The sequence below is a fragment of the Labrus bergylta genome, chromosome 4, assembly GCF_963930695.1.
Source record: "Labrus bergylta chromosome 4, fLabBer1.1, whole genome shotgun sequence".
Classification (NCBI taxonomy): domain Eukaryota; kingdom Metazoa; phylum Chordata; class Actinopteri; order Labriformes; family Labridae; genus Labrus; species Labrus bergylta.
The window spans coordinates 32,815,112-32,829,008 of NC_089198.1; the positions used below are offsets into that span (position 1 = coordinate 32,815,112).

Genomic DNA, 13,897 nt, shown 5'->3' on the forward strand with positions numbered 1-13,897 from the left:
CTCTACCAGCTGAGCCATGGATCAGAATACTTCTTGTCAGAATGTCATTCACGCTGAATGCTTTGTGTGATTTAGATGTTTAGACAGTGAATACAGACGGAGCAAATAATGTGCAATTTTCTGAGCTATTAGCCTCTGCTATTGATTATTTGAGAATCCGGCCCTCAGTCTTCTCTGTATAACCCTCTTCTTTGTTCACAGCTTTGATGTAGGAGAGTCCAGGTAAATAGCGGACAAGAAAGAAGATGGGCTTTTATTTTGTCTACAACAACCCGTGTGTGTGGCTTGTTCTCACCTACGGACTCTGCTGGTCTACGTGTAAGTGCCAGGACCTCAGGTGTGTCAGGCTCTGACTCTGGTTTTTGGCCAGAGGTCCTGTCCCTGGGATGTCCCCCTCCAGTGATGGACCTCAGTGGATCTGTGCTGGTGCTGAAGGTCTGACTGGACCCAGACCTTGTTGTGGTCTGGTTCATGGTGCTGCCCTCTGGTGGCTGTCTGTGGGCAGTCTGAGAATAAAACAGATCTTTGTTATAAACTTTGAACAGACGTTAAGTTTTCTGTAGAGATCAGTCAGAGTTCTAAGTTTAGAGTTCGTTGGTGAAAGAACGTGTCGTTTAGAGGTGGACTTAAAAAAATTGGATCCAATATAGTTGCAGAAATCAGCCTGATTCTATAAAAGTCTTTAAGCAGGTTGAGTTACTCCCAAAGTAAACATTTTCTCAATGGTCTCAATCTCTAATTTGCAGTCTTCTTCAGTTCACTATAATGATACTTGTATATTATGGTCCAGTTTCAAGTGGGGCAGGGCTAAGCCTCACTTCTCTGCTGACAGATTGTATGTAAGATTTTAGATTATTTTAATGTGTTCCTTAAATGTAAGATTGGAGCTGAAGACGACACCAGGAAATTTCAATTGTTCCTCCACATCGAGTCTCCTTCCATTGAAGAGAACTGGTTTGCGTTGGAAAACATGCATGCATACATATATTTTGTATTGAAACATAAACACAAGTTTTAAAGACAGTAAGACACCTGTACCATAGCTAGCTGCAGATAGTATAACAGAAGCTTATTTTTTTGTTTTGGCATGTGCATGTAATACTCTGTCATCAGCTTATAATTCCACTTTCACATTTGGACAACCATTTGGTAGATCCTTAACATAAAGGCTAAAATGAATCGGTTCCAATACAGAGCCCTGTGGAATGCCAGCTGGGCAAACTGAGGATAATGATTAAATCTCCAATCTGTGCAGCTTGTTTTCTATTTGAAAAAGATTGACTTCATCCAGCAGAGGGTGCTGTTTGAAATTTAAGTTGGGGTGTAACGATTCACTCATCTCACGATGTGATTCTCTACCGATTTATTTTACAAAATGAGACTGAAGACAAATAATGATTGAGAAAGATTCCTTTAGGAGCTGCTAACCTGCTTGTCAGTGTGGTTTGGCCTTTTAATGTTTTTTTCTCTCAACAAGGGGATGTGATTGGAGCTTCTCGTTGTGGTGTGGATTAAAAGCTGCATCATGTTGGTTGTGCCATCTGTGTGATTCCCCGTCTTCTTGTAATATTTACACACAGTTTTTCTCTCGTCTGTTATCTTCTCTCCTCTTTCATATTCTGTCTTTGGGAAGCCAAAATGCTTCCACACCTCTGATTTAAAAGACGGTGGTGCGTCCTCAATTTCTAAATCTTGCTCTCCAGCTGCTGACGCTCACCATATTATTGTGATAAATTTTTTCAGAGTACCGATGTGAACCTTGACACATTTGAATCGATTTATCACGATTTTACGATTAATCATTTTCAAGCAACACATCATGGTCTATTGTGTCGTCAGCTTGTTTCAGGTCAAAAAGTGGCTCTGACGTAACCACCCTTGTCTAATAAACTTTTGATGTTCCCAAGGAAATAACATCTGTATCAGAACATTATACTCAAAGAATGCAGGACTGCTCGTGGTGCCTACGGTCATGAAATGTACTATGGGAGGCGAAGCCTTCAGTTATCAGGCCTTGCTTGAGTCGCTCCTGTGAAATCTTAATCATCTATTTTAAGAGTAGGCTTCAAACTGTCCTGTTTGATAAAGCTTAAAGTTAGATCTGGTTCGTTCAGGCTTGGATGACCTCCTAGTTAAGCTGCTATAGGCTTTGACTGTTGAGGGACCTGACAGACTCACTTTCTCTCCTGAGCTGTGTGTGTGTGTGTGTGTGCGCGCGTGTGTGTGCTCAGGCTGACCTCAGTGTGAGTGTTTGTTTTTAGGGTGGACTCGTCTTTGCTGCCCTCTGGTCCAGGTCCTGGTCCTGGTCTCCTCTGCAGGCTGGGGCTCCCCTCTCTGCTGCAAGGGCTCACCTGCCAATCAGAGTCATCTATCACTCATCACTTCCTGTCTTATGTCATCATCCAGCTGACAATCACAGAGCTCATACCTTGGCCACAGTGGGTGAGTCTCGCCCATGGGTTTGGGTAAGAGGGGGGCTGGGGTGGTTGGGGGGCTGGACCCCTGAAGCTGCTATGCTTTTCATCCTGCGGACCATAATAGGAGAGGCGGATCCATCCAGGCTGACCTGAGAAGAGGGAGGGGCTTGCAGGGGGGGTCTGACAGACGAGCGGGGCTGAGGCTTGGGCGAGGTTTTCACGGGTCCCTGATCCGCCTCCTTCACAGGATCCTCCTGCTCCTGCGCTAGTCTTATGGGGGGATTGGATTCTGACACACACCTGTCAAGAACAGGGCGGTGTTAGTTTCCTATGTCACACAGCTGTTAGAAGGGGGAGGGGTTATGTTAAGGGAGGAGTGTACCTGCGCAGAGAGCTGAGGGACTCAGTCAGACCTCGGACTCGTTTCAACATGGTGTCCATCTTATGTGGCTCTTCCTTTAGGAAACGTACCGCCTCCACCTCCAGACGCAGCACAGAGCGGAGCTTCACCTGCAGCTCTGGAAACTCACCTGGAGGACAGGTGAGGTAAACAGACACGGTGAAACATGATCCACTCTGTGAAGGTCCTGTGTCACATCTCATTTCTCTGATTTTTAAGACAAATTGTTCCTTTTTTAACCCGTAAAAAAATGAATTTATATTTTTAAGCCTCTTGCAGCAATAACTCAAAAGCCATAAAATCAATCTGTCTGAAACATAAATAAATTATGATCAGGGTAAAACCCTGATCTTCGTACTTTTGAGAACAGCCAGAGCCTCTCCGACCCTCCGCAGGTTCATGGCTGCTTCCTCCACGTCTCTCAGTGTGATTGACAGCTGGCTGGGACTGGAGGCGGAGCTTCTCTGGAGGTGGTCCACATAGACCTCAAGCTCACTGAGAGACCAAAGACATGAACCATGGAGGGGTTAACAGGCAGGTGTCAGACTGTGTGGTGTCCTGCTGCGGACACTAGAGGGCAGCAGAGCTCATCGACATGCTCGTGCTGGGATTCAGCGACATTTACACAACGATCGTAATCATTTCAATGAATACTACACATCTACTGTGTGCAGTGTGACTTCATATTACTGTTGGGGACAAAATGAGGTCATCACACTACTTTATAAAGCCACATCATAAAGACTTTTATTTTTCCAGCTTTGATTTCTTTACTGAATACAGTGATGTAACCAGTGAAGGAGTATGTAATAACAATGTTTCTTTGTGTCTCTTTTTAATGGTCTGATTCTACCCAGAGGCTGCGGCTGTGGCCCAGAGGTAGAGCTGGTTGCCAAAACAGTCAGAGGGTGGAGTGGTTCGATCCCGGCTCATCCTGTCAACATGTGTGCTTGTGTAGCATACTGAAGAAACCAAAGGGCTCCTGAAGGCCTCACCACCTGTGTGTGAGTGTGTTCATCTTTAGGCTGTAGATATTTGAACATCTTGTTGTACCTACATCTGTGTTTTTGAAATGGATGTGTTCTGTGTTACATAATCTGTGTAGTCTGAAAACCGGCCCTGGCCTCTGATCTGGGACCAGGACCTGCTGACTGTTTGAACTCTGTTACCTGTCTGCTCCTGGCTGGGCTCGTTGACCTGTTGACTTTGTCGTGTCTGTAAAGTTTGAACTGTTCTGCTGATGTGACTCTGATGATTCTAATCAGGCGCCATATTTAAAGTTTACTCTGATCTGGTTTCAGTATAGTATATGTTCAGCACATTTTATTTTTGCACCATTGTGCCCTCCCTGCTACATCACTAGAAGAGGTTTCTAGTGTAGGTGATGTCTGTGCAGCAAGGCTTCATTTCTGATAATCTGTGATTAGGACCTGCATCTATTTGATTGGATGCAGCACCTCCTTTGTTTTTGTTTAATATTAAACTGTTCTGTCATTCTTTTATTTTGCATTTAAATGATTGGGGAAACTCTTCTTTTCCTACTGCCTAAAAAAAAGGGAGGGACAAACACAATTACGCTCCAAGACTGTGGAACAACCTTCCTGAGGGTCTGAGAGGAGCAGAGAATATTGAGATTTTTAAACACAGTCTTAAAACTCATTTATTCAGTCTGGCTTATATATAATGCTTTATATAAATTCAAATCTTAACATTATTGTATTGTCTTTTTTATCCTACTACAATTTTTAATATTCTTCTCCTATGTATTAATTTTAATATCTTATTGCTTTTATGTGTCTTATTTTATTTTTTATTTTTTATACATATTTCTTTAATTCTTATTGGTGTGCATTAGTCTCTCAATGATTTTATAAACTACTTTTTCGTCAATAACTTTTCTGCACTCTTGTAAAGCACTTTGAACTGCAATTTAATTTGTCTGAAAGGTGCTATATAAATAAAGTTTGATTGATTGATTGAATCAGGGGCCGTATTCAAAAAGCTTCCTCATAGTCCGGGAGACAGGTCTATCCCTTAAGATGTTTTTTGCTACCTTTTTTTCACTTGTATTTCGACTGAGCACATACCTTTTTTTTTCTAAGGTTCAGACCCTAAACCCTTTATACACAAGGGGAGGAGCCGGCCGTCCCGTCCATGTAAACACGGCTCTGACAACAACACAGCCAGTGGGACTCAAGCTTCTCCCTCATTGTAGACAGTCATGACTCAGAGAGACACTTATAGAGGATATACTAAATTTCTACAGTATTTATGTGTCACACATTCTACCTTTAATACACTCTCCAGGACTCCCTGTTGTTGCTCATCTTGGCTTTATGTACGAGTTCTTATTCCTGACGTGTCTGAAGAGTGTGTGTGTGTGTGTGTGTGTGTGTGTGTGTGTGTGTGTGTGCGTGTGTGGAGATAATTGTGTGTCTCTGCTCTGTGTGATAAATGTCAGCCCTGTATTAGCATCATGAGTGCAGCGTGCTAACGTGAGGATGAGCTTTGATGTCACATTAAATCTCATCTCTGCTCCTCCCCTGGCTCTATTTATAACAATATGTTTCTTCACATCTTCCTCTCCGCGCACACACACACGCTTCTGTCTCACACGCCAATGATAATCTGACTTCAGCCGCTGTGACATCATTATGGGCGTGATGTCACAGCAAAGGGAGTCGATGTTGAAAAGGCTAAATCACCGCTTCACAAATCATGGCCTCTAATGGAAAGTTCAACTTCAGAACACAGCTGACATCCCGTCTCCATGAATCTGAGGCTTCTATGAGTTTATTTAAAAAGTTTCACTGGCAGTTTTTCTACAGCGTAGAAGAAGAAGAAGAAGAAGCTGTTTAATCTGGTGTTTCTGCTCAGCTTCTTAATCCTCTAATATGTTTGAGAGCTGTAGGAATAAAGGACCGATTGGGGTCGACAAACTAAATGAAAGTCATATAACATATATGAATCTCTTAAAGAGACAAACTACCATCCCAAGAGCAAACAGGAACTCTACGTTCAAGTCATAGCTCACGTGTCACATGACTGGTGCAGAGGGCAAAAACAGTTTAAGAAAGTGCCAACGAGCATTTAACACTCTGTGGAGCGGCAGCACCATCTCTTCAAACAGATGCATGTTAATATCACCTGGCAACCCCAGGAAAACAGAGAAATGAAGATCAAATGGGAACTTTGGGCACTTGTGACCTTAACGCAGCATCTGTGAGCAGGGGGAGTGTCAGGTTTCCAAGTTTTACTGGGCCTGATGATATCAGAAGTTAAAGTGGTTTTCTCACCTGAGCTGTGTGAGGATGGCCTCCTCAGTCTTCAGGTAGAGGACCCTCTCCTCCTCCATCCCTGCTCTCCGTCTAAACGCCATCTCCTCACTCTGACTCACACGATCACACATCAGGAGAAGCAGCTCGTGACCGGCCGTCTGCAGCATGGCGCTCACACTCTGCTGGTTCAACAGCTGCAACACACGCAGCAACCAGAGGATAGAACATCAGTAGTGCAATAAAGAGAGGATGCAGTAACAACCAGGAGGATACAACATTGGTGGTAGAATACTGAGGGGACACAAACTCAACCAGGGGCTATGTTCACAAAACCAGGAGCTAAGGTCCATCCCTCAGGAGGTTATTTGCTGTAAACCAAATGTTGCATTGAAGCATTTTTCAAAAAAGGGTGAAAAAAAGGTAGCAACAAACACCTTGAGGGATGGACCTGGCTCCTGGACTATAAGTACAAAGAGTTGCTCCCATAGGGACAGGATTCTAACTCAAACAAACTCTTATAATCATGACGTTTCATGTTAAACTGAGACTAGATCCTGGTTAAGATAAAAGCTATGAACGAAGCACTCCTAAGGAAAATCTATAAGGAGTATTGAAGAGGACTTTGTAATGTTTTGAGAGTTTCTAAAGCAGCAGAGAAAAGGAGAAATGTTCTGCAGACGCTGAATGACAGTGAGTTAATCAAACACCACTGATTGGATCGTACAGGTATGATTTTTGTGAGAGATCTCATTAGATGTGCACTCACATCTCCCACCCAACGCAACAATGCAATACTGCGGGAACTGATCACAACAAGTGATGACTTGTGTTAGAAACCGCCTATAAGCAGGATGATCACACAGACAGGCCGTCAAAGTCTCATATTATTATGAATCAGGGCTACATAAATGAAATTACCAGCATCGTAAAAAAAGGTGAACAAATAAACCCAACCATAAGAACATTTTGTTTTATACTTTTAAAGTATGGATTACAATTTATTCATGTACAAAGTACAAAGGTGAGGTCACAGGTGAGAAATAAAGGGGAGAACACAAGCATGTAGGTAAGTGAGCAGACAGGTTACTACACAGGTTAATAGACAGGTGAGTAGACAGGTGAGTAAACAGCTTAGTACAAAATGTAATAAACACAGGTGAGTAGACAGGTAAGAAGAAAGGAGAGAAGCCAGGCATGTAGATAAATGTAAAGAAAGGTAAGCACACAGGTGAGCAGACAGATTGGTACACAGGTATAGACAGGTGAGTAAACAGGAAATAAACAGGTGAGTAAACAGTAAATAGACAGGTGAGTAAAAACTAGGTTATTAGACAGGTTATATAACACAGTTATGTCGACAGGTAAACAGACAGGTGACTACTCATAGACACGTGTGAACACAGGTGAGTAGAGAGGTACCTGTAGGTGTCTGAGCTGGTTGAGTTGCAGTCTCAGCTCACACACATTTCTTTTCGCTAACATCAGACTATGCTGCAGCTCGCTGTCAGGGGGAGGGGCCTGAAGAGCCAGGGGCGGGGTTTTAAAGCTGTCACTCAAAGCAGCTGGTTTCTGATGCTCAGATGACATACCTGAAGGTCAAAGACAGGTGATGATACTCAAGGTCATATAAAGGTCATGATACTGAAGGTCAAAGACAGGTGATGATACTGAAGGTCAAAGACAGGTGATGATACTGAAGGTCAAAGACAGGTGATGATACTGAAGGTCATATAAAGGTCATGATACTGAAGGTCAAAGACAGGTGATGATACTGAAGGTCAAAGACAGGTGATGATACTGAAGGTCATATAAAGGTCATGATACTGAAGGTCATACTAAGGGTCATAAGCAGAATTTAAGGTATTTTGTAAGAAGAGAAGAACATCAAATGTCTTACCATGTCGGTTGTTGAGGAGTTTATGTCCAGCAGACACACTGAGGACACACACACACACACACACACATACACACACACACACACACACACACACACACACACACACACACACACACACACACACACACACACACACACACACACACACACATACACACACACACACACACATACACACACACACACACACACGCACACACACACACACACAAACAAACACATAAACACATAAACACACACACAAACACACAGTTTAATTACATGTATCAGTTTTTACAAACGTGTTGTGTGAGGCCTGAGCTTTTTTTGGATGAATACATATATACAAGTTTCAGATATTCATTGTACTGTATCATCCTACAGCAGACGTTGATGAGAGCACTCAAAGCCTCATACTTGTTTACCTATAAGGCGATGAAGTGAGCGTACTTCCCTCTTTATATTTTGTTTTCTTACATGTATTCTTCTTTTTTTTGTTTTGCTCCATGCTGTTTGATGCCATCTGTGCTGCAGCTGAATGTAATAAGCTTGTGTTGTTACAGTTAGATGCACTCATGATTGAAAAGAAGCCTGATGAGTTTGTGCTGGGAAAGCAGGTATTCATGTATGGGTGTAAATGCAGGTGTTTACAGACCTGACGGCCTCCTTCACTCCTGGAATATCAGCTCCCACAGACAGGGCGTGATGCACCAGACCTGCCAGACTTGCTATCTGCTCCTCCATGGCCTTCATCCTCTCACTGAAACACAACACATGACATGACATCAGACATGCAGCTCAGGTTAAAGTGTGCACAGAGCACAGTGTTTCAGCTCTGTTGCTCATGTTGTTACATGTTTGATGTTTCCTCATGTCAAGACTCTGGGATTGTTTTAATATCTTGTTTCTGTAGCACGCTTTGTGCCCTCGTGTGAATGTTGCAACAGGTGTTGCTGGTTCCTGATTTCAACACCAGAGGAATCCTGTCTTTCATGTTATATCGATGTTCCCCTAATGCCATCCTGGAAGACGTTGCTTTTCAAGTGCCATTTAACATTTCTCCCACTTGTGGTAAAAACCTTCATTCGGTTCCTTTAAGGCATCACTTGAATGTCTGAGAGTGTCTGAGAGGGGACAAACAAACACTCACAGGCTTCATGTACAAAGCTACATCAACATTAGGTACAAAACAAGATCAGATGCTCTAATGAGGAAGTGACAGTACATGCTAGTTATTTTTTAGCTCAGGCTGGCTAGTGGACCTTTTTCAATGGGTAAACACCTTGTTAACAAACTTAAAGGATGACTCTGGTTGTAGGCTCACCTCTGGGCGGTGCTGCCAGTCACATGACCCTGGAACAGCCTATCAGGTGTCCCCAGTGGGCTGTCAAAGAAAACGGAGGAGGGGGAGGAGGACGAGCCTGTGGTCCCGTTACTGGCCCGCCGCAGGGACCGGCGGATCGGTGACATCCTCTCTGCAGACACCAGGGCCGACCCCTCGAGGACCTGTCCCTCGGACAGCCTGACCTCACTGATTCTCTGAGGGGAGGAGGGCGGGTTCCAGGATCCCAGAGGAAGACGCTGGCTCTCTCCATACTTCCTGCTCTTCTGCCTGGATGGTGAAGGACGCATAAAATAAAGAATTCATTTGATTTGACTATTTCATTTGAATTTTCAGGATTATCAACAATTTAGACAGTGAGCTGGAGTTCAGTCGTATTATGAAATAGAAGTGCAAGGTATTGTCAAATTTTCAAATATGTTGATATAAGAATCTGCTGAAGGCACATTGTTTAGGTTTGTGATTGGTCATGCTACTAAGACCAGTTCTTCTGCGTGTGAACACTCAGCCTGATCTCCCTCGTCAGATCTGAGAAGCCAGATCACCATAAGATACCCTGGATATGTTGAACTCGCTTTGTAGTACATGCCTCTGGACTGGGTTTCTGGATCTGGACAGGGTTTGTGTTACCTGTGCAGGGATCGAGTCTGCTGGTCCAGGGTATCTCCGTAGCCCATCAGGGGTTTGATGGAGGCACGGTACTGCTGCAGACACCCTGGGATCCCTGTTCCCCCAGAGTCCACCAGGTCTGTAGCAAGGGATGGGGGGGCGCTGCACTGGGAGGAGGAGAGGCGACCTCCTCCTGCTCCTCCATCCAGCAGGGAGGAGCAGTACGAGTCTGGATAATGTGGACCTCCTTCAGCACGCAGGACCAGAGCCATGGACTTAAAGTTGTCAGCATCCTCATCTAATATTCAATCAATAATCAAAACATTTAATGTGAGGCAGTGCACAGAGGGAATGAACAGGTTGTACAGAGGCATTCTTTTAAAATCATCAACAATATCAACAGCTTCCATATGATCATCAACAGTAGCATCAATGCCATTAAGAGTTCAGAAAGAGCTGGGTCTTTAGCTTTTTCTTAAAGGTGCAGAGGGACTCTGCACATCAAATGGAGTTCATTCATTCCACCCCCGGGGGGCGACAGAGGAGAGGAGTCTCGAGACTTTGGGCCCTGTTATGAAGGTTGGATCAGACGCCTTTTATTGGCAGAGTCTAGTGGGCGGGAGGGAGTGTAGACGTGGGTGAGGGAGTTCGGGTAAGGAGGAGCCGTTTGTGTTTTGTTTTGTAAGTGAGCAGCAGAGTTTTAAATTTGATGCGAGCTGCAAACTTGGAGCCAGTGGAGGGAGAAGAACAGCAGAGTGATGTTTTTGTGTTGGTTTGAAAACCAGGCGCTCTGCTAGATCACCTCACCACTCACAATGATTCAGTCTATTTAGAAAAAAAACATCCAGTCAGAAATACTTCCCACCACAATTGTCCAAAATGCTGATCTTTAAATAAACCAGGTTGTCTGACAAAACATCAGAAGCACATAAAACTTAGATCGCGCTTTTCTAGTCTTCTGAACAAAGCACTTTTGTATGGCACATTCATCTACTAACACACTGATGACAGAGGCTTCTATGTGAAGTGTCCAGTAGTATTAACTTCATGTCATTGAATAGACGGAGCGATTTAGGGTTAAGTGTCTTAGCCAAGGGCATGTGACTGCAGGAGCCAGGGATTGAACCCTTGACCTTCCAGTGGAGAGACCACCACTGAGCCACAGTCGCCTGCATGCAGGAAGAACGGCCAGTAAGGAGGTTGATGCTTGGAGTTGTAAGCGCTTGTATCAGGAGTAGCATTCCCTGACAGGTAGCGTCTGAGCTTCCTGCTGCTGTACAGGGCATAGACCTGACCAATGAACTGATGATGTGAATCAATGAACCTTAATCCATGATAAATGAATAATGCCTCAATTATCAGCTGAAGACCCTGTAGGTGTCTCACCTGGTTTCACATCCCTCCTCTCCAGGATGGAGCTGCTGCTGTTGGTGCACAGGGACCGGGATAGCCCCGCCCCCGACAGGCGTTCCAGTGGTAACGTTGAGCTGCCCAGTTCCCCCGCCACCCCTCCTTTGGTCCCCCCACCATAAACTCTCCTGGAAGGGGAGGAAGGCATGGAGCGCACCATGGGGGGCGACATGGAGCCCTGCAGGCTTTGCAGGGTACTGCGGCCCGATGCAGAGCGAGTGTGAATCGGACTGTGACTCCCGTACAGAATCTCTTTAGAGATCTGAAACAGAACAAACATAGAACTGTTTACAAACACTCAAAATACTGTTTACAAACACACAAAGTACTGTTCACACACACAAAACCCCCTCTGTTTACAAACACACAAAGTACTGTTTACAAACACAAACACAAAATGTTTGCAAACACACAAAGTATTGTTTACAAACACACAGACAAACCACCCCGTTTACAAACACACAAAGTACTGTTTACAAGCACACAAAGTACTGTTTACAAACAAAAAACACTGTTTACAAACACACAAAGTACTGTCACAGTCACAGTCAGAACTGTGAAGATGTGGACTAACAGTGCACTGGCAGAACTGCAGGGCTGCTTAGAGGCCACAGACATGAATATTTTTAAAGAAGCCACAACAAACATTGATGAGTACACGGACACTGTAAGCAGCTATATAGATTGGTGCACCTCTGTTTGTATTCCCTCCCAGACCATTTGTGTGTTTCCTAATCAAAAGCCCTGGTTCAATGCAGATATATGCTGATCAGGAGCCGGTGTGCAGCTTTCAAGTCAGGGGACACCGTGGAGTACAAGCATGCTCGGTACGAGCTACAAAAGTCCATCAGAGCTGCCAAAAGAACATACTCCCAAAAACTTGAAAGCTGCTACATGGACAACAACACAAGGAGTATGTGGCAGGGAATACAGTCCATCTCCAACTACAGAAGTAACACTAACAGAGTCGAAGTTTGTGACTCCACCCTACCAGACACACTGAACAGTTTCTATGGCAGATTCGACAGACAGAACAGCGACACCCCTACAAAGTCCCCCCATAACCCAGAGGAGACTGCACTACAAGTAACACAGACACAGGTCCTTCGGGCTCTGAAGAAGGTGAACCCCCACAAGGCTGCAGGCCCTAATGGGGTGGCACCAAGAGTCCTAAAAGCCTGTGCTGAACAATTGGCAGAGGTGTACACAGACATCTTCAACACCTCTCTCATGCAGGAAACCTGCACACCTTTAAATCATCTGTCATAGTTCCAGTCCCTAAGAAACCACATACAACCACAATGAATGACTTCAGGCCAGTGGCACTCACGCCGGTGGCCTGACACTGAAGTGTCTGGAGAGGCTGGTCCTACACTCCATCAACTCTGTGATTCCAGACACTGTAGACCCCCTACAGTTTGCTTACCGCACCAACAGATCGGTGGACGACGCGGTGGCCCTGGCACTCCACTCCACACTGGAACATCTGGACACTAACAACATGTACGCACGCCTCCTCTTTTTGGATTACAGCTCCGCCTTTAACACCATTCGGCCAATGAAGCTGATTGGGAAGCTGGCAGACCTTGGAGTATCGACACCCACCTGCAACTGGATCCTGGACTTCCTTATAGATAGACCACGGGTGGTGAGGATGGGAACAAAGGTCTCTGCTGAGCTCACAGTCAGCACAGGAACCCCCCAGGGCTGCTGCCTCAGCCCAAAACTTTTTTCACTGTACACATACGACCGCGTCTCCCCCCAGGACAATAACAGCATCATCATTAAATATGCAGACGACACGACCATCCTTGGCATCATCAGATGGAGGGATGAGTCCTCTTACAGGGAGCTGGTCCACAAAGTCACTGTCTATGAAGAGGACAACGACTTAGTTTTGAACATAGACAAGACAAAGGAGTTAATTCTGGACTTCAGGAGGAAAGCCCCCCCTCTGCAGCCTCTCACCTTCAAGGGGACTGTGGTGGAGCGGGCTGACAGCTACAAGTTCCTTGGTCTTCACATCGCGGAAAACCTGAGCTGGGCCCAAAACACTGCTAAAACAGTGAAGGAAGCACAGCAGCGGCTCTACTTCATCAGGCTGCTGAAGAAGACTGGACTTAAACGTCAGCCCCTCACCCAGGCCTACAGAGGACTCGTTGAAAGCATCCTCACCAGTGGAATCACTGTGTGGTTCGGAAACACCACACTGTCTGAGAGGAAATCGCTTCAACGGGTCATAAAGACTGCAGAGAGAATCGCTGGCTCCAACCTCCCCTCCATGGACACACTGTACACACAGCACAGCAGGGGGAAAGCACAGAGCATCCTCAAGGACAAACAGCACCCAGCTCATGCTCTGTTCAGGTGGAAGAACTTGGGCTATAACCTGCGACATCACAGGCCAGAGAACATCTCCACCCACAAGGCCCGCTACCAAAACAACTTTTTCCCTGAGACTTGTAGCACAGGACATTAAGATGGGAAGGAAGTACTTCACCCCACACCTCACAGACTAAATGGACAGTTGACCACCTCACAGTGCAATACAAGTGTGCAATATTA

The 13,897-nt window shown here is 45.0% G+C and overlaps 1 protein-coding gene across 1 annotated transcript in view; it reads right to left on the reverse strand.

The window, feature by feature from the left end:
• Window positions 1-13,897, reverse strand: part of LOC109997341 (sickle tail protein homolog) — a 63,410-nt gene that overhangs the window by 12,655 nt on the left and 36,858 nt on the right. The window contains exons 6-17 of the mRNA XM_065954404.1: window positions 11,309-11,594; window positions 9,944-10,220; window positions 9,296-9,583; window positions 8,627-8,731; window positions 7,993-8,030; window positions 7,515-7,684; window positions 6,114-6,289; window positions 3,176-3,312; window positions 2,800-2,947; window positions 2,429-2,717; window positions 2,238-2,351; window positions 296-506 (exon numbers count right to left, since the gene is read on the reverse strand). Coding sequence (XP_065810476.1) covers window positions 296-506; window positions 2,238-2,351; window positions 2,429-2,717; window positions 2,800-2,947; window positions 3,176-3,312; window positions 6,114-6,289; window positions 7,515-7,684; window positions 7,993-8,030; window positions 8,627-8,731; window positions 9,296-9,583; window positions 9,944-10,220; window positions 11,309-11,594 — 2,239 coding nt within the window. The remainder of the gene's footprint in view (window positions 1-295; window positions 507-2,237; window positions 2,352-2,428; window positions 2,718-2,799; window positions 2,948-3,175; window positions 3,313-6,113; window positions 6,290-7,514; window positions 7,685-7,992; window positions 8,031-8,626; window positions 8,732-9,295; window positions 9,584-9,943; window positions 10,221-11,308; window positions 11,595-13,897) is intronic.